The following is a 21674-nucleotide window of genomic DNA, read 5'->3' on the forward strand; positions in this document are numbered from 1 at the left end:
GACTTTGTATTTTTTTAGAATTTGAGATTTTTCAATTTGTAAAAAAAATATACATTTTACAACTAGTCTCCTCGTATATTTAAAATTCACCAAGTGTGGAACTTGTGACTGGATTAGATTTTCAGCTGCCTGCTAAATTTGGTTACAATTTTACAACGCTTTTTGCAACGATTTGAAATTTCTGGAGAAAAGTCAACTTTTTTTGAAGGCCAGGAGGCTCTCTATCGACTGCAAAATGGTGGAAATCAATTCCGAAAGTTGACATTAATATACGAGTGTATACCGAGTTCAAGGTTTTAATGTGTTTGCTCTCTTTGTGGAAAATGATTAATCATTTTCAAAATTCTCCAAAATACCAAAAATCTGTAACCAAATGCATCCTCACAAATTTTACTTGCGGTTCTAAAACTTGGACTTGATAAAAAAAAAACAAAAAACAAAAACTACCTACTTACTCAAAATTCTTAATGAAAAAAGATTGGATTGAAATCAAAACAATTAAGATGAAATTTAAAAAATGGGGTCATGTGGCTAGATTAACAGATAGACATAAAAAGTAACTTTCCAGCTCAGTACAGGAAGAAGAAGACAAGGAAAACAGAAGTTTAGGTGGAGGGATGACTTCAGGAAATTATGTACCAACTCCCATCAGTCATCTCCACTTCCAACAGAATTCGTAGGAGGGGAAAGAACGTTTCTGGCTGGGGGAGGCTTTTGCCCTATACTGGGCCATGCGTGTTATGTAAATATTGAACTCAAAATCGAACAAAAAATAGCGAAAGATGTCTGATATTTTAATGTTTTTTATTTCAAGATGTTTGAAACAATATTTTTCTGCTCTTTTCATTATTTATGTGTAAGCCTTGCCCCATGTATCACATTTTCAGAGTATAATATTCATTATTATTATTCATTATGATCCCAGAGCCTATTTCAAGGCCAAACAATACTCTGAATCCAGTCTAAATAATACGGCACTTTTATATAAATATCGGGACCATCGCAAAATTGATCGCTAATAGCTGAGATTCCATATACTGTTGCCACACATGGCTGATCTATCATAGGAAACTGCAATGGACTTCCTGGGATACCCTACAAGAATGGATTTGAAATTGTTTACAACTACATATGTGACCCGCTCTGACAAAATCGACCATTTCGACGAAAAAAAGTGTCCAAAATAATGACGTTCAAAATGAATTTTAGGGGTTGAAAGATCAGATTTTTGAAGAAAAAACATTTTTTGAAATTTTGTCAAAATGGTCGATTTTGTCAGAGCGGGTCACATATATTATTTTATAAATGTTCTTGAAGAATCGTTTGCTTGAAGTTGTGCAATGATTTCTTACCACACATAGATTATCTTGCAGGGATGAATTCCCAACGCATATCATGGTATTTGGGTCATATCCACGTTCTATATGAGTATTTGGTCTGGGTTTGTAATGTGATCGACAGCGTTTATCATTCAGTATTGCAACCGTTGTTCTTAGTAATTGATCACTATTTCGTTCACCTGTACTTACAGTATATCTCATTAAGAAATCGAGTATTTCGAAAGAAAAATTATTAACCCTTAAACACCCAAGCAAATCCTGAGATGTTATGAAAAAATGCTTTCAATTTCCTGAATGAGATCATCACAAGTATCACTTTTACTCAAAGTTCACCCCCCAGCCCCTTGAAGCCACCTCGATAATGATGGACTCATTTATTTGATTATTTTCAAAAATCGAGGAAGCAAAAAACCCGATTGGGTCAACCTTGGAACTGAATGATATAGTTTCATTAGATGTAATGAATGAGTGAAAGCATAATTCCAAAGAACACCTCACCCCTTTTTGGGGGGCAAACATTGATAGAAGTTGGTATAAAATACAGGGACCCATGTCCAATTTTTGGATGAACATATTGATGGTTCAGCTTTCACAAAATGAAATTAAGAAAGGTGTGTGCATGGTGGACCAGAGCGATTTTTTAAAAATTTGATATGCTTGTCTCGATAAAAACCCGAAAAAACAAAGCATGAATATGCAGAGTACATAATATGGGAAATATTATCAAGTAGGCTTGAAATGACAGAAACAAGAATTGAAAGGAACACAGATGCTCTTAACTGCACATAAGTTCAGATAATCTACAATCCACCCATCAAATCTGTTTATCACCCTGTGGGTATTCTTTCTTGATATTTGTCACCAAATAGTTACATCCTACAAAGGTTAGCAGTACGATTGTTTTTCTGCAGAAATATCAAAATAGGTCTATCTACCACTTTGAAAAGCTTTACACAGTCAAATTGCAGCACTCCCTGGCATTTCATAATGTTCCAGCATTCACGAAGAAGTCACTACCCCTCCTCGATCACAGATAATGTAGTTCTACATCATGAAAATTGCACAAGCAGAAGTCGTCGTTTACAATGGTGAGATTGTGTCTAGCTTATGACTACAGGATTCAGGGGATTTGAGATTCAGTAGAAAGCTTCCAACTGTTGTTCAACCACAACTCTGAACTTTTGAATGTTTTGAGAAATTCCTGCTGAAGTTGATATTCTTTCTAGATATTTGTCAACAAATAGTTACATCCCGCAAAAGGTTAGTGGTACTATTGTTTTTCTGCAGAAGTATCGAAATAGGCTTATCTACCACTTTGAAAAGCTTTACACTCTCAAATTGCAGCTGTCTCTGGCATTTCATAATGTTGAAGCATTCATGAAGAGGTCACTATCCCTCCTCGATCATAGGTAGTGAAGTTCTACATCATGAAAATTGCTTGAGCAGAATTTGTTGTTTCCAATCATGATATTTCATGATGTAGAACTTCACTACCTATGATTGAGGAGGGATAGTGACCTCTTCATGAATGCTTCAACATTATGAAATGCCAGAGACAGCTGCAATTTGAGAGTGTAAAGCTTTTCAAAGTGGTAGATAAGCCTATTTCGATACTTCTGCAGAAAAATAATTGTACCACTAACCTTTTGCGGGATGTAACTTGGATTGTAGATTATCTGAACTTATGTGCAGTTAAGAGCATCTGTGTTCCTTTCAATTCTTGTTTCTGTCATTTCAAGCCTACTTGATAATATTTCCCATATTATGTACTCTGCATATTCATGCTTTGTTTTTTCGGGTTTTTATCGAGACAAGCATATCAAATTTTTAAAAAATCGCTCTGGTCCACCATGCACACACCTTTCTTAATTTCATTTTGTGAAAGCTGAACCATCAATATGTTCATCCAAAAATTGGACATGGGTCCCTGTATTTTATACCAACTTCTATCAATGTTTGCCCCCCAAAAAGGGGTGAGGTGTTCTTTGGAATTATGCTTTCACTCATTCATTACATCTAATGAAACTATATCATTCAGTTCCAAGATTGACCCAATCGGGTTTTTTGCTTCCTCGATTTTTGAAAATAATCAAATAAATAAGTCCATCATTATCGAGGTGGCTTCAAGGGGCTGGGGGGTGAACTTTGAGTAAAAGTGGTACTTGTGATGATCTCATTCAGGAAATTGAAAGCATTTTTTCATAACATCTCAGGATTTCCTTGGGTGTTTAAGGGTTAAGAGAAATGACTAAGCTATTTCTCACCTTGAACTGGCACCCCAAAAGCTACAACTTTGCCCTCCTTATTTACTGGGTTAAAATTGGAAGTGTACAAACAAGCTGGTCTTACATATGGGCTTATTACGACATCGACAGAAGCATTCAACTGAAAAAGTGCTATGTCATTGTGGACCGAATTTGGTTTGAAGTCCGGATGAAGGTATTGTTTTACTATACTGAAAACTGTTGGTTTGGCGTCGTCATTTTTCGACGATATGTCCAGTTCGCCCAATAATACCCACTTTGATTCACCGCTGAAAAAAAAGATATGTCAACAGGTTGAGAATTACCTATAGGTACTTTTAAAAATGGAAACTCTCACTTACTACGAGGTGTTTGCTAAATGAGCCACACTCAGAACGAATTTTTCGCTGATCAAAACGCCACTGTATGTCCACTCCACTTTTCCACCAACGTCAATTCCAATGTACGCCTGTTGGAGATGATAAATTTGTCAATGTATGATCATTTTATATCTACCTTTTTGTTTATCTGCTATCTAGAAATGTGCATCTCAGCATCATGCGAAAAGATTCATAAAACTGAATAAGTATCTATAATTTTATTTACATTGTGCGGAAATTCTTTTGGTAACGCGTTTGTTGCCCCTTTATTTGATGTCACCCCATGGACGCAATCTGTTGCATATTTTGAGTATTTTTCACAATCTGCAGAGTACAGAAATGTACGAAAAAATGGTAAATTTTTTTCCCTACTTTAAATTGATAGTAACTGGAGGTACCTACGTGAATTACTTACTTGCAAGGGCAATAGTTTCTGATTTTTTTGTTTTGGGTGTTCCACTGCCTGGAATTGTGGAAAATTCAACAATTAATTTATTCTTTTATTGTAATACGTTGATCATAGATGAATTTGAGCGTTAAATTCACCTGTTTGGTTTGTTCTTGTTTGCAGGGTTGTTTCTTTATTAATAAGGTTCAGTTTCACTTCATTTACTACTCGTAGAATCCACTGAATATGATCAGCTAAGTCTGTGAATGCTGCAATGGCAGTTTGTGACGGTTGTTTCACGCTTACGATCCCTCTGATGTAATATAATCCATTCTCCCGGAATAAATAACCGCCACCGCTATCTCCTTTGAGAACGCTGGGACCTTCACATAAAAAGGGTAATTTTGAAATCGTTATTGTATTAAATTTACTTAGGTACGATTTGGCTCGACCACTCAGCATGCTGAATAAATCTTGGAAATGGACTCATAAGGATGTTGCTTTCAAAAAATTGCAACTTCCCAATTGAAAAGTCAAGAGTAGGTATAGGTATACCTATTACTGAAGTTTACAATATTCTAACAGAAGAAGATTCCAAATAACTGACAGAAGAATTTTTGAACCAAAAAAACTAAATCGGAAAAACATGCAGAAAATTACCCTCCAGAATTTCAAGTATTATAGACCATTTAAAACAGCTTTTTTCCCACACAAAAATATTTTCCTATTTTTGAAAATTTAAATAACAAAAAAGAAGGAACTATAGAAACACGTTTTGTGATTAAAATCTTTTTTGTGAGATCTCATGTTGCGTTATACAACAATTTTTCAACTGGGTTTTACTGAATGGGACTGATGGTCAGTGGTATTTACTACCTTCTCGAATTTCCAGTAAACTACATTATGTATGTCCCTGTATAGTTCACAATCATAATTTCACATATTTTCAAAGTCTTGATTTACAATCATACTTACCAGTGTGAGTACCAGCACAAAATTTATCCAGAGTAATGAATGGTTTAAAATCATCAGGAACTGTGTTTTGGCAACGTCTGTTACTTATGTATGGTAGATTAACAGTCAATAGATTGTCACTGTAGTCGCCATGTTCATTGAGCCCCCATCCTACAACCTGAAATGATAATGGCTTTAATGAATGGTGCATGTGTTTTTGTGAAAAATCTAGAATCCTTAAATCAAAGCAGTAATGTCCAATTTGTTTCTTAGGTATTTTAAACATGAACATAAAATGTTGACTGGCTTGTTTTTTGAGAAACAATTCAAATATGCACTCACTTTGCCCGGTGTGTCTTCCAAAGGAGCAATTCTTTTATTTAAATTTGCCCAATCAATACAAACAGGTAAAACTGTAGGACTGATGATGACTGGCTGTTGAAGAATGAGAATCGCTATATCAGCTCCATAATAATTGTTTATACCGGTGTAACCTTTTTCATTGGAGAAACGTATCTCCTTGATCTGGAATCAAATAAAAACATTTGTTTTTTGATTGTTTGAATCAATATAGTAAAATGTTGTTATATTCGAACAACAGATACCATACCTTATGAATCTTCTGGTTTTGATTATCTTTTATCGTATAATTTCTGCTTACTTTGCTCACTGCTATCTCATATTTGGTAGCATCCACTTTACTCAAAGCACTTTCACTAAAACAGTGAGCGGCTAAAACAGACCACCGTGTTGGTGTATTTAATGCATTTTTTTCAAGTGGGCAAAATTATTCTATGTGCATGAAAATCAAAAATAATCGAATTGTAAATTTGTTTCTCAACACCGACCTGATAAAATTAATTGAGGATCAATAATAGTGCCTCCACAAATCAACAACTTATCTTGATTATAAATCGCCACGTGCCAGGGTGAATCTCCGAAACGTTCCAATCGTCCTCCCGTGATCAATGCAGACGCTTCAGAATATGGTAGTCCACATTCTGAAAATTTGTGTATCATAGTCTTAGTCACTGTCACCTTGGATCTAGAGAAGCTGTCTATATCAACTTCAAAATAAATTATTAATGTTGGCTTTTTTGCTTACGAGGAGCGCACGAAAAAAGTGGTTTATCCCAATTTCCATCGCTTTTGCAACTTATTTCTATATAATCCGGCTTAAAACTGCTATAGGTATGCAAAAACTTGCATGTTGGGCGAATCACTGTACCAGCAAGTAGTGAATTTAGATCACAAGGGATTTGTGTATTCTTACGAAAGCATACTAAATCAACATTGATTGGAGTCAGCTTTTCACATTTTCCTGGTCAAAATGATTTTAAATTAGAAAATGTTCATTTCAAATTTTATTCTAGAACTAAGGCTCGTATTATCTACCTAGACCTAGGTCTATTGCAAAAGAATCTTACTTATGCATGTAGTAATTGGTGGTATCCATTTTTTGTCCACACAACCGGATTCTAAGAATGTTTCATCAGTGGTGGAATAGCCTGGATTGCATACAACCGAAGCAACAGTTGATTCTTGAACAAATCCATTCACAATGCATGATGATGATTGTTTTCCATTGCATTGATAGTTGATTGTTTTATCTGGAGTAGAGACAGGTACAGCACACATCTTGCTGTAAAAGATGAGGAAAATCTGATTTAAAAGGAACTGCTGTCTGAGCAGATCTATAAGCTTGTGTGTTGTGTAGGTATGCGATGAAATTATGTCTTGTGCTGAAAATAATGAAACGGGCCTCCTGTTCTAGAAGATCCTCTCTATTACTAGGGAATCCAAGGCTAGCATCATCGACTTTTTATTCTCCTCATCAGGACCACTACTCAATAACTAGGGGACCTAACTTGTTGGGATCACCCCTAGGCAAAATCACTCCCCCTTCAAACTTCACCCTGAGACGGGTTGGGGGCTCAGTCGTGATCAGAACAGGTATGTGTGGAAACGAAACCTAGGAAGTGACAACTGGGCCTTGGGCAACTGCCTAGGGGTTTGGGTCGCGGTGGACAATCCGTCTCACCTCCCCCCTCTCCCCTCTCCCCCTGCTTAGACTTGGGGTGAAGCTATAATTATATTTAGATACATAATTATGTTTATTCTAGTAACCCTTAGTCTAAGATTGTTTTTTTATTTAATAATAAAATACACCCACCGCCTGTTGCGGATTGGGGAAAACTAAAAAAAAAAAAATAAATAAAAAATAATAAGGTCTGCATAGATACTTAAATAATCCATCATAATTTTTATCTAGCTGATTCTGATTAGAGGGTCCAAGTAGATCTGATCAGATCAGATCAAGAAGGTCAGACAAAGAGACCTTTCGAGATGCCCGCTGCCTACATTAATTTTCACACGTTTTGAAAAAATTTAAAATTCTTCACTCGTAAATATAATTGCAGAATTGTGGTTTGAGGATTCGTTTTGCGCATTATCTTGTTCAACATCCACTCACCATTAAAATTATGCTAGTTGATGAAGCACTCGCGGTGTTTGCCTGAAAATTGGTTGTTTTTGAGTTTTCAAAAATCAGAAAATCAGTTTAGCCATTTGAAATTTCAGTTATAGGGACCATGCTGTATCCATAAATTACGTTTCCGCGGTTCAAACCAAAGGGAGCACTTCGAAAGGTTCCCTTAAGCACATAATTCTGATCGGATTTAATTATGTATACTTAAAGTTAGACACTTTCTGGTCCACTGTATATTTGTGTGTGCTCTGTATAATAGGGTTTCAGCTTAAATACTATAAGTGATGTTTTTCATTTAAATCTTCTCTATTAATTCACTCTATTTAAAACTTTTCTATCAAATCTTTTTAATCTGATCTTCTAATTTCTTTTATTTCCTATTTCTTTTAATTCTTTTATAACAACGCTTTCTACTACTTCTATTATTATTATATCCGAAACCGAATTCAACACACGAAATAAGTACTCAAGACCAAATTTGCCGGGATCTGGAGATCACTCCCCTTCAAACTTCACCCCATGACTGGTTGGGGGCTCGGTTGTGATCTGATCAGGTACGTGTGCAAACAAAACCTGGGAAGTGACAAGTGGGCCTTAGGCAACTTCCTAGGGGTTTGGGTCACGGTGGACAATCCGTCACACCTCCCCCCTTTCCCTTTCTCGTTCCAAGCTTGGGGTGAAGCTGTATAGCTATAATATATTTATTACTCTAGTAACCTCTTAATCGATTAAGATTGTTTTCTTTTTTAAATGAAAATAAACCCTCGGTGCCTAGTGTGACGGGGGTTTAATTTAAAAAAAAAAATCAAAAACATCTGAGCTCCATTTTCCAGAAGCTTACTTGACTACTGCAGGCCGCTGTATTGGCAGGGTCGAGTTACTTTTTAGGCCTATAATTCTACGATCAACATCATCTTGAACGGTTAAAATCCAATCTACATGTTCTGCCAAGTCAGTCATGGGTACCACTGCAGACCCTCTGTGTAGGCTGACAACACCACGCATATAGTACAAATTATTTTCTCGAATTAGTAAACCTCCTCCGCTGTCTCCTGGACCTATGCTAGAACCTTCAAAACAAAAAAAAATTATTTTGTGGAGTCAGGTTTTTTGCTCATCTTGGGATGGAATATTCAAGATGAGCTAGGTTCTAAATTGAAATTCTTCAGGCACATGGTGGAAGGTCGCCAATTTACAGTGCTCACTGACCATCAGCCCCTGATTCACACCTTCTCTCAGAATCCAGAAAAAGCATCTCCTTGACAATTTCGACATCTCGACTTCATTGGGCAATTCACTACCGACATTTGTTACGTCAAAGGCTCTGATAACTAGGTAGCAGATTGTTTCTCTCAAATCGAATCTATCTGGAGCATTCATTGCATTTCTCCTGCTCATCTTTCAAAAGCCCAGCAAAACGACCTTGAACTTTGCAAATTAATTGCAAAACCCTCTTCGCTCGAACTGGTTAAATTAAAATCAATTTCCAAAGTCACGATGTCTACTGTGACATCTCCAAGACAGGGTATCAGAGTCCTTATGTACCCTAGTCCTTATGCCAGGAAATTTTTGACCAATATCACAATCTTGCTCATCCTGGTATTAAACGAACCAGACACCTTAATTCGAATCGCTACGTGTGGCCCAATCTCCAAAAGGACATTGGTAACTTCACTTGATCTTGTACTACTTGCCAGAGGTGCAAAGTAACATGACACACTGTTGCACCTCTGACACCTATCACTCATTCAGCTGGCCGTTTAGAACACATACATGGATCGATCTCATCGGGAGACTTCCTATTTCTAACGGTTTCCAGTACTATCTCACTATGATTGATCGCGTGACTCGTTGGCCAGAAGTGATACCGATCCCTGACCAACGAGCCAACACTGTTGGGAAAGCCATGTTTGAGACATGGATTTCATGTTTTGGTGCTCGAGACTATCGATGCTGCCATATACTGGCCCTTTCAAAGTAGTATGGGCAGCAGCTACGTCTGCCTGGAGACTTTTTCGCCAATACTCAATCTTCACATTGTCACGAATTTCTCGAATGTATTTCTGAAGCAGTAAAATGTTTCAAAGAAATTCGCCATCCCAATACTTCTAAGAAATCATTTATCCCTTCGAAACTACACACTTGTTCGCACGTATTTGTTTGAGACGATTGATGCCACCATATACTGGCCCTTTCAAAGTACTTTGTCAAACAGATAAATTCTTTACTATCAATCAAGATGGCAAGCAAGTCAACATTTCGGTTGACAGGCTTAAGCCAAACATCTCATTTACCTCATCAGATCCTGCTGTGACAGAACCTGCCATTGTAAATCTTATCCCTATTTATACACGCTCGGGTAGACAGAGCAAACCTATGGTCAGGTTTAACTTAGGCTAAATTACGTTATCGCCTTTTTATGTGCACTCGAAGTCCACATGAAAACAGCCAGCAACCTGCAACGCTATCATCTTTTCATGTGTGCTCGAAGCCCACATGAAAACATACAGCAAACACCGTCATCGCCTATCCTATCGACTCTTTGCCTTCCTATTGTTCGATTCCTCCAAACACTATTTCATCACTCTATTATACTCAACCTACGGCAAAACGCATGGGGAGACAAGACCTTTGAGTTGAAGTCTTTCCATTGCATAGCCACATAATATTCGACTCGATCTATTTTTAAACAACTACGTTTCAGTTGACTTTGTATTTTTCGTAAATTTATAAAAACGTTTCTCTGAATATCATCTCATAAACTATCTTTTTCGAACTTGTAAATACCTACTTAATCTGTTTCTATTTTGTCGAACTATTTACAATAAATGTCTATTGTTAGCATATTTTTATCTTCGTTTCTCGGAACCTATTGTATAAATACATATTGTTAGAATTATTTTTAGCTTTCTCCTTAATTCCTTTCTAAGGGGGGGGGGGGGTTGCCGCTGCTCCTGCTTGCATTCCTCTCCTGGAACTGATTCTCGTCATTGTCCTTGTACTGCGGCAACCATCTTCACTTCATCGCCATCTATACACGTTCCTTCGCTTGTATCTCTCATTGCTCGCTTCCATGTACCTGTATACAGACAACACCTTGTAGATTTAGTTCTTATGTTTACGGCTACATGTACTCATGCCAATATAAACGTTTAACTCCAGCCTCGCCTCGACTCTCTTTCTTTCTTTCGCGCTCCCATCCTCGATCTATTTCACGAATGCCTACATTACGTTCCGGCATAGATACTTCTGCACACCCGTATAACCCTGCATATTTGATGGAGTCATTTATGATAGACTACTACATCACTATGAAGCAAGCTTGGATTTTTGAAGAAATATAACTGCCCCGTCTAATCTTACCATTTTCTGGACCAGCACAGAATCTGTCAAATGTTACAAACTTTTTGAAATCTATATCAATCCATTTCAAACATCGTTCTCGACTGATGTACGGTAAGTTGACAGTTTTTAGTTTTTCATTATACTGTCCATGCTCATCCCGTCCCCATCCTGCGACCTGAAATGATGCAGATTATCTATTCATTTAGTTAAACAGTGAGATGAAATATTTCTAAAATTCATCATAATTTACTTTGGCTGGTGTATTTTCAGGTGGGTATATTTTTGCACTTAAGCCTTCCCAATTGACACAAGCTGGCAATACTGTTGGGCTTATGGTGAGTTCTTTTTGAAGAATCAGGATTACAATATCTTTTGCAAAATAGTCGACGGGACCAAAAAAACCTTCCCTGGAAAATCGTATTTCTCTTATCTGAAAATTGAATTTTATGAAAACGATCACAATGATCAATTTGTAAACATGGACGATCATATAGTGAGAATAAGAAAGTGAATTCGAAGGGAGGGGGATTGCGTTGTGTTTGGCTTACTTTGAAAGCTTTTTGATTGTGATTATCAATTACAGAATACTCTCTAGTAAATTTGCTGACAACTATTTCATAATTTGAGGAATTTAATTTTATATTATTGATTCGGTCGTAGAAGCAATGTGCAGCTGAAATAACACGCATTCGATTACAAAAGTTCAGTTTTTCAAGTTCCCTTAATACGCACTTAGGTACTTGAAAGTCTTGTCATCTTACCTGATATAATCATGTATGGATGTATAATTGTTCCTCCACAAATAAGAATTTTTTTTTCATTATAAACTGCAACGTGCCAAGGAGAATCGCCAAATTGTTCTGCAACTCCCCCACTAATCGAGGCAGTATGATTGATATATGGCCGTCCACATTCTATGCATTTGTATCAACATCAATAACGCAATCAGGTACAGAAAATATCAAAAACTGCATACACGCAGATATTGCCATTGAAAAATATAAACGCTGAATTACCAGGAACGCATGAAAAAAGATCATTATCCCATTTTCCATCATCCTGGCAGATGATCTCCTGATAAGTAGGAACAAAATCTCTGTACGTATTCAATGGTATGCAAGTTGGTCGAATTATGGTACCAGCTGACCGTGCTCTATTCGTATCACACGGAATGTTTTTGGCGTAGTAGTAACACTGGAGATTGACATTTATAGGATTTAGTTTTTCACACATTCCTAAAAGTAATAAAAAAACAATCAAATATATTTTTATGCAGAATAGTGTGACTTCGAACGTCAAAAATTGACTTCTCACAATAAGTACCCAGCATGTGTGATTTTTTTGTACGGACAACTTTGCAATAGTAGGTACATATTAAAACGTTTAGTTAATGATATTTCTATTATCAAAGATTGAGGTTTTGAAATGAGTAACATGTTTCGATATTTTGTGGAATTTCTGGTTATTGTGTTACCTATGACCTTATTTATGGTTGATATTTTACGTGCTCACTTAAGCATGTAGGAATATTGGGCTCCCATGTTCCATAGTAGCAATGGGACTCCAATTTAGCATATGCTGGTTCCAAGTAACCTGGGTTGCATACTGTCGAAGCAAAACTCGTCGAGTTACATGAATTGGAATAATTGTTATTTGTGCCATTGCCGATGCCGCAGGAGTAGGTGACTGTTTTATCAGCTGTGACTGGAAGTGCAGCACAAGAGCCACTGCAAGGGGCAGACAGAAATGTTGTGACGTCAGTAAAATTTAATCTACCTATTCGGACAAAAAAATTTCTGCAACTTTGACAAAAAACAACTTTTTAGCAATTTTGATGAAAAACGAACCAGTCGATTTGACAATTTGGACTTGAAACTGAGTTTTATTTGCTGATTTTGATAAAGAAAAAAAGATGAGATTTTTTTGCAATTTTGACAAAAAACAAAACCTTTTTGAACCGTTGATTGATGAAACACTCTTCACCCACTCTCTTCCCTCACTAGTACTCGTATGTGATAAAAATTGCTTCCAAGTACCTATTAACTTGCTAAAGAAAGTTTTTGAAGAACTTACTTAGCGGCTCGTTTCGTCTTTGTCCCATCCAAAGCAAGATTCGTCTTGGTCCCATTTAAAGCAGCGCTGCACATTTTCGCATTTTCATCAGATCAGTCGTGGCATTGTTTAAACCCATCACATAGATATTCTTTACGAATACAAGCCCCATAGTCGCATTGAAAAAACTGTTCATTACATCTAAAAGAAGGTCCATTTCATTATAGCGTAAGTTCGAGATGTATGTTTTTGAAGTTGAAAAAATGATCACCGACTTTTTATTCAAACACTGCTCGCGAGTCTCGTCCGAATCATCTTTACAATCCAATATTCCGTCACAAAGAAAAGAATTAGGAATACATTGACCATTTCCGCATTGCAATTCGAATCTGAAATATTTTTCATTAACACTTCAGTGCCTAAGGACTTTTTTCATCTTTAGAATAATTTTTCTAATGCATTCGTATGAACAAAAATCTAGTGCAACTGACGGTGTTTCTGCTCACTTACTTATTGCAGTCACCAATATCTCTTCCATCAATTTATAATTCCAAAGCATCTGAAAAAATTAAAGGAATACATCAGTAGGTACGTAATACCTATTTGATCAGAAATTAATAGGCTTCGTGATAGTTGTACGTTCATGCTTTATAATTAAAATTTGAAACTGATATTATCTCATTAAATTCATATAATGGGTAAATTGTATGTTTGTTCATTTGATGTGTTCCGCGAATGATCGGGGAAAAACTTGATGGATTATTCACTAAGATGAATAACTCGTTTTTCACGTCATTTTTTGTCCAGACTATGAATACTTAGGGAATTTTACGTCTTTAAAATTTGCTTCGTCTTGTCTCGTCGGCAGGGTTGGCAAGTAGATAGTCTACAAACAAGGTTACTGTAGACAACGATAGTTTACATGTAGACTATGTAAACTATTTAAACTATACAAAGTAAAACTGTTTTCTGTTTAAAAATAAAGCCTTTTTTACATGGATTTTGGCAGGTTCTCGTGAAACTGGGTTTTGGCAGATCTACAATCCACTAGAATCTAGGTACTTACTATGATAGCAGCTTTTAAAAATGGATTTTGGATTTTACTGAGTAGGTACATACCTATAAAATACTTCAGATTTTGAAAAGGGTATTTCCAGGTAAGATACGCGAAATTGCCCTGTTCCCAGATTTGGAAAATTATGACGGATTATTGTTGGGGTACCTCTAAAAAAAAAAAAATTCGAGCGAAGTTACCGCCCCCATCCCACCTTCCTTGGACAGTGTTTTTTGCGAGAAAAATTCGGGATCCATGAGTAGTAGGGAGAACATTCTGGTACCACGCGGTATGTGTAGGGGGAAGCTTGGACCATTCAACACAATTTTTTCAAAATTTTTTATCATATCGGTGGGGGTAGAAAACTTTGAACCGTTCAAAAATTGTTCACTGTTCAGAAGCCTAACTCAAAATCAGTAACTGCACAAAATACTTTCGATTTCAATTTCAATTTTCAAAAATTTTAGACAATGATTTGGCAAAAAACAGGATTTTTAGGATAATTTTGGAGTTTTTTATAATTTTGAAAAAAAAACTTATTAGACCACAATCCATACACGAAAAAGTGCTCTAGAAGTTGATTTTGTATTTTTTTTTCGGGAACCAAAAAAACGCGCTGCCAAAATGAAGGTACTATGTGCCCCATTCAGAAAAGTGCAATTTTGAAATTTTTCCCTTGCACAAATGGGGGGTGGACCCTCAAAAAGGTGATTTTGGGGACACGGTCGGAACCACAAAAACTCGACGGGGTTGTGTTGGGGGACTTCTCCCGATACCAAATATGTGATTTTTTTCCGTGGCACCCTGCACAACTGCATACTGTGGCACTTTTAATGCGATTTTTATGCATTTTTGGCCGATTTCGACGATAAAACGGCTCTGATGACCAGAGTATGGCCTGAAACCAATGGATTCTTGGACGTGTGTTGAACGGGGATATTTGAAGCCCAACTACGCAAACACGGTGAAAAAATACTTGCACAACGCGATTTTATGTGCACTAATAGGTTTGATACCACTCTTCTCCCCCCGGTATTCAACAATGCATTGTCTATTTGATAATATCGATGCGACCCATCAAAGTGATATGAAATTTCGCGCTGAACTCAAAAATCGTAATCATTTTCAATTCTGACCCCCCCCCCCCCCCCCGCGGTGGAGTTTTGACTCCGAAACTGAATATAACGACGATATTAAACAAGTTTACCACATTACACGTCGATACTGAGGATTTATGTGTACGCAATAAGAATTATTTCTCATATTCGTTGCTGGGAATATTTTTGCTTCAAAAGTTTTCATTCAATCTGCACTCCCTCCCCTCCCCTTCCAAGACTATGTTTGAACATGGATTTGAAAACTTGATAATGACCTATCAAAATGGTATAAAATTTCGCGCCGAGCTCGAAAATTGCATTCATTTTTCATTTGCACCCCCTCGGTGGAGTTTTGCCCCCCTCCGACCATAAATCTAACTACGAAAATGAAAACGTTGCACATTACGTGTCTGTACCCGATTAGCGCAGTGGCAATTATTTTTGTCATTTTTACTGCCACGTTGGCATTTTCGAGTATAAAATTGGCACCTATGAAATAGAAAATGATGGTAAGAGAAAATTGCCACCTGAATGTCAAAACACTGCCACGTATTTTATTTGCGCATGCGCATCTTGCTGTGGTTGGCAATAAATTGCGAAAAAGTTGGCAATAATTTCCTTAGAAGAATATTGCCAACATTTTGACAATTTCTTGCCAACATAAGCACCATGCGCTTGCGCAGCAAGACATTACAGATACTAAATTTTTTTACAATTCAGTTGAAGCGCTACAAAATTCAAGTATGTTTCAGTGCTAAAAATTTTTTGGGTTTCATTGAAATAATTAGTATATTTTGGTGGTTTTAAAGTTTAAAATTAAACTAAAATCTTAAGTATTAGTTTGGATTTTTAAATTCAATTACAAAGAAATTTTTAACATTTTTAAATTATTTTTTTGGTTTTTACTATAGTTTTTCTTTCAAAGTTGGTACCTATTTCGTATTTTCAAATTTCAAAAAAAAATCCCTACACTCAGTCAAACTTTGTAAAAAAAAAAGGAAAAACAAAAAAAAACAAATGCGAAATAATTTACGAGGTAGGTACCTATTTTAAAACATTTCTAAATTCACAGCAATCACTCAAATTAGAAAAAAAACGAAAAAGAAAGGCTTATGAACGATTTCAAATATTTTTAACCAAGAAAGCCCCCCCATGTGGGGTTTTTCAAACTTTCAAAAAAAAAATTCTCCACAGAGTCATCGCCAATTTCAAAAAGGAAACAATTTAATGCAAAATAATATTTTGAACCAAATCATCAGAAAAATCTGAGCAGAATAATTTAAGAACAAAAATTTTGAAGCTCAATCCAAAAATATGTACTCAGTTTTTGAAAAAACTACTGCAAGCAGCCACTTAAATTTTGAACCCACCCCCCTCCCCCAAAAAATTATAATTTCAATACCTGGTACTCAATTTTAATTAAACATTTTTTGAGAATAGGCTATAACCTTTTTTTGTTTTTGGCAGAAACGTAAAAAAATTATAATAAAAATTGATATGTAGGTACTAGGTACATAGGTACTTAAGTATGACTGAAAATATTTTAAAATTTCATTTTAGAAATTAAACAAAGGAATAACTGTATTGGAAAACGTGTTTTTGTTTCTTTTCAATTTTTTTTATTCCAACGTAATAAATAATTTTTGTTTAAAAAGATAATTGATTTAAAATTGCTTGAAAACTACTAAAAAAATTCCGAATGGGTATAATGGATCGAAAAAAATTCCAGTAAAACCAAAAATTGTAAAGCTAAATTCATATATTTTTTTTAATTCCATTTTACAAAATAATTTTTTCCAAATCAATGAAAATAAAAAAATCAATTCACAGAATTCAACAAATTAAAAAAAATAATTGCAGTTTAATTGATATCAATTTTTAAAATTGATTTTCTTATTTTTATTTTATTTCTGAAGTAGAATTTAAAAAATTTCTGAATTTAGCTTTAAAATTTCTAGTGTCACTAAAATTTAAAAAATCTAGGTACTACTTTAAGGAATTTTTACCACCAAAAATATTCGTAATTTTTTTTGACATGGCCTAAATCAAAGCAATTAGCAACACGAGCCTGCAAGCAAATGATAAGAATTCATTTTATGTCCAGTTCTTCTTGTAGTACTGGTAGCTGTAGGGTTAGGTGTAGGGTTTTAGGTGCAGGAGAACACAGGTTCGAACCCCCCTTAGGTCAGGAAAGTTTAGTGATATATTATAGGTAGGAAAAATGCAACACGATGGAAAAATACCATTTCTGAAGTCAAAAAGCTGAAACATGCAACCCTTCCCTTCATTTTTGATTTTTGAAATTTAAAATTCAAAAATGTATCCGTTATTTTGAAAATGTGAGTAGTTGACAAAAATATTGCCTTTTTGGTAATTAGTTGGCAAAACAAAATGTATATGTAATTGACAAAAATATGCCTCTGTTGACAATTAGTTGGCAAAAATTTTGCCAACAAATTGTCAAGTTGGCTATTAAATAAAGCGTTTTCATTGGTGGAGATTTTGCCAACTTTTACTCGAATTTTTGCCAAAAGTTCACAATTGGCAGTTGGCAATTTTACTGCCACCGAGCGCTAATCGGGTACATGAGGATTTATAAAAAAAATATTAGTGGAAAAAAATACAAAAATGAAAGAAAAAACAGAAAAATGGAAAATACAAAAAAGAAAAAAGAAAAAAAGGAGACGAAATGAAAAAAAAAAACAGAAAAATAAGAACGAGAAAAACATTCAATGAAATGAGAAAATTGAAAGAAAAAATAAAAACAAATCAGATAATGAAATAAGAAAAAAAGAAAAAACTAGAAATGAGAAAATTGAAAGAAAAAATAAAAACAAATCAGATAATGAAATAAGAAAAAAAGAAAAAACGAGAAAAAAATACAAACAAGAAAAATGGAACAACAATGACAGATACAAAAAATGTATATGAAAAAAAGGAGATGAAATGAAAAAAAAAAGGAACAACAATGACAGATACAAAAAATGTAAATGAAAAAAGGAGATGAAATGACAAAAAAAAAAAAAAAAAAAAAAAACAGAAAAATAAGAACGTGAAAAAATATACATGAAAATAAATCAGATGAAATAAGAAAAAAAGAATAACGAAAAAATAATACAAACAAGAAAAATGGAACAACATCAAAAGATACAAAATAGGTATGAAAAACGAAAAAAAAAATATAAACAAACCAAAAAAAGGAACGCAAATGAAAAATACAAAAAATGCAAGCAAAAAAAATGAAAGATGAAAAAAATATAGATAAACAAGAAAAATGGAACAACATCAAAAGATACAAAAAAGGTATGAAAAACGAGAAAAAAATATAAACAAACCAAAAAAAGGAATGTAAATGAAAAATACAAAAAATGCATGCAAAAAAAATGAAAGATGAAAAAATATAGGTAAACAAGAAAAATGGAACAACATCAAAAGATACAAAATAGGTATGAAAAACGAGAAAAAAATATACCTAAACAACCCAAAAAATGAAACGTATATGAAAAATACAAAAAATGCAAGCAAAAAAAATGAAAGATGAAAAAAATATAGGTTCGGTAAAATTCATTTTTTCATAACTAACACGTACATGTTGTGCAATCCGAGCACAATTATTCACAAAAGTTTTTATGAAATTAGCTGATCAAATGGTGTTATGAAATTAGCTGATTAATGGTTCACTAGAGTCTCACTAACCATTCATTTGTGGGTGTTTTAAAAACAATAGAAATACACGAAAATGTTTTCTCGAGCTTCGTCGTTTCCAAACTTCGATTCAGTCATGAGAAACAACAATCGATCGACTGTAGGGAGAGGCGGGAGGGGTCAAAATGAAAAACTAATGAGATTTTCGAGATCAGCGCTAAATTTTATATCATTTTGACGGGTCGCGTCAAGTTTTCAAACCCATAAGGTAGGGGGACGGAGATGGGATGAGAAATTTTGAAACAGAAACATGCCCAGATAACAAATGTGAGAATCATTTGAAATACGTACCTACACATAAATCCTCATTTATACAGACACGTAATGTGCAACGTGTTCATTTTCGTAGTTAAATTTATGGTCGGAGGGGGGCAAAACTCCACCGAGGGGGTGCAAATGAAAAATGAATGCAATTTTCGAGCTCGGCGCGAAATTTTATACCACTTTGATAGGTCATTATCAAGTTTTCAAATCCATGTTCAAACATAGTTTTGGAAGGGGAGGGGAGGGGGTGCAGATTGAATGAAAACTTTTGAAGCAAAAATATTCCCAGCAACGAATATGAGAAATAATTCTTATTGCGTACACATAAATCCTCAGTATCGACGTGTAATGTGGTAAACTTGTTTAATATCGTCGTTATATTCAGTTTCGGAGTCAAAACTCCACCGCGGGGGGGTCAGAATTGAAAATGATTACGATTTTTGAGTTCAGCGCGAAATTTCATATCACTTTGATGGGTCGCATCGATATTATCAAATAGACAATGCATTATTGAATACCGGGGGGAGGGGAGTGGTAACAAACCTATTAGTACACATAAAATCGCGTTGTGCAAGTATTTTTTCACCGTGTTTGCGTAGTTGGGCTTCAAATATCCCCGTTCAACACACGTCCAAGAATCCATTGGTTTCAGGCCATACTCTGGTCATCAGAGCCGTTTTATCGTCGAAATCGGCCAAAAATGCATAAAAATCGCATTAAAAGTGCCACAGTATGCAGTTGTGCAGGGTGCCACGGAAAAAAATCACATATTTGGTATCGGGAGAAGTCCCCCAACACAACCCCGTCGAGTTTTTGTGGTTCCGACCGTGTCCCCAAAATCACCTTTTTGAGGGTCCACCCCCCATTTGTGCAAGGGAAAAATTTCAAAATTGCACTTTTCTGAATGGGGCACATAGTACCTTCATTTTGGCAGCGCGTTTTTTTGGTTCCTGAAAAAAAAATACAAAATCAACTTCTAGAGCACTTTTTCGTGTATGGATTGTGGTATATATTACCAATTTTGACATGCACGAGATTTTTTGACAATTTAGACAAAAACAGAGTTTTGCAAACAATTTCTGGCAACAAACGTAACAAGGACTTCTTGGGATAATTTTGGCAGAAGCGGGAATTTTCGAAATTTTGGCTATCTAACAACAAAGTTTTTTGGTCTTTTCTGCAAAAAATATTAGGACGTTTTTGATAACGTCAAAAAAAAGGTATTTTTCCATAATTTTGGCAAGAAACAGACTTTTTTTTGGAAATTTTGAAAAAGGTTAAGATTTTTTTTTTGTAATTTAAAAAAAAAAATAAACTTCTGTAAAATTTTGGCAAAAATGGCACTTTTCTGACAATTATTTTGGCGATGAAATTTTTTGAACAATATGCCTGAAAGACAAGAATTTTTATCAATTTTTGAAAAAAGCGAGTACCTACTTTATTTTTGAAATCTTTTAGAAAAGAAAACGTTGAAAAAAGTTGAAACTTGGCTGGACTTTCGAATCTGGTAGAGTACTAAGTAGTAAGTACGTATCATTCTTCAATTCTAATCCATCAATTGAGAAACTCTCTGTAGAGCTTTTTTTGGCGGCAAAAATAAAAATAAATGCACTATAAGCTTTGCTTTGTAAAATTGAACGAGACAAGTTTATAAGAAAGATAAGCGTTAACAAACTTAATTCGACGAATAAATATCTAGGTGATTTGTAATATTTCATATTGAACTCACCGGTTGAAAGCAAATGAAGACTTGCAGTGAAGAAAACTACTCGTATATTTACAAGTTCGATTAATCTATTCATTTTCACGACTCTCGTTTTAGATGTATGAACAAAAATAGACTACTTTAAAAAATGTTTTTTTTTTTTTTAAATTAAATTAAGTTTACGTAAATTTGTCAACATTATTTTCAATTTAAATGCGGGAAAATGGAAGAAGAAACTACTTGTACATACGTGCATACGTACGTAGCATGACTGGACTATTCGTACGAGTAGTAGTCAGCAAATTCGTTTTTTTAAAGGAACAAATATTATTGAAAGATATTAAACGATTAGGTATTGCGAATGGGAAAATATACATGTAAGTATTGTACATAACTCGTTTTTCAACTATGTACTGAATTAGGTGTGATATGGTATAAACATCTAACGAGGAAGGTCACGACAAGCCAGATGCCCATCGGGGTGAATGGCGCCTGAGAGAGACTATATAGCGAATAAACCGCTATTTTTTCTATTTTTTTTTTGGAAATTTCTCCTGTTTGCGGACCGTTGTCTCTACTTCAGAGGCAGCTCCTACTGAATTTGGTCAAAATCCTGCGATATTTTGTAGGTGGCATTTCTCATAGAGTTTTCAAAGAAA

At 35.1% G+C, this 21674-nt stretch overlaps 1 protein-coding gene across 1 annotated transcript; it reads right to left on the bottom strand.

The window, feature by feature from the left end:
• Positions 1-778: 778 nt before the first annotated feature.
• Positions 779-21295, bottom strand: LOC135834469 (uncharacterized). Its single transcript, XM_065348348.1, has 24 exons — positions 21040-21295; positions 13701-13749; positions 13466-13579; positions 13212-13391; positions 12651-12865; positions 12155-12373; positions 11900-12052; positions 11687-11811; positions 11389-11568; positions 11157-11313; positions 8635-8863; positions 6733-6947; positions 6411-6626; positions 6154-6306; positions 5916-6037; positions 5648-5830; positions 5327-5483; positions 4510-4734; positions 4379-4426; positions 4190-4287; positions 3946-4052; positions 3605-3873; positions 1353-1519; positions 779-1095 (listed from the first exon to the last, which is right to left on the bottom strand). Exons 4-24 carry the CDS (start codon positions 13283-13285, stop codon positions 934-936), a joined length of 3474 nt encoding a protein of 1157 aa, XP_065204420.1. The 5' UTR covers positions 13286-13391; positions 13466-13579; positions 13701-13749; positions 21040-21295; the 3' UTR covers positions 779-933.
• Positions 21296-21674: the final 379 nt, after the last annotated feature.

Source organism: Planococcus citri, chromosome 2 (assembly GCF_950023065.1).
Source record: "Planococcus citri chromosome 2, ihPlaCitr1.1, whole genome shotgun sequence".
NCBI classification, from domain to species: domain Eukaryota; kingdom Metazoa; phylum Arthropoda; class Insecta; order Hemiptera; family Pseudococcidae; genus Planococcus; species Planococcus citri.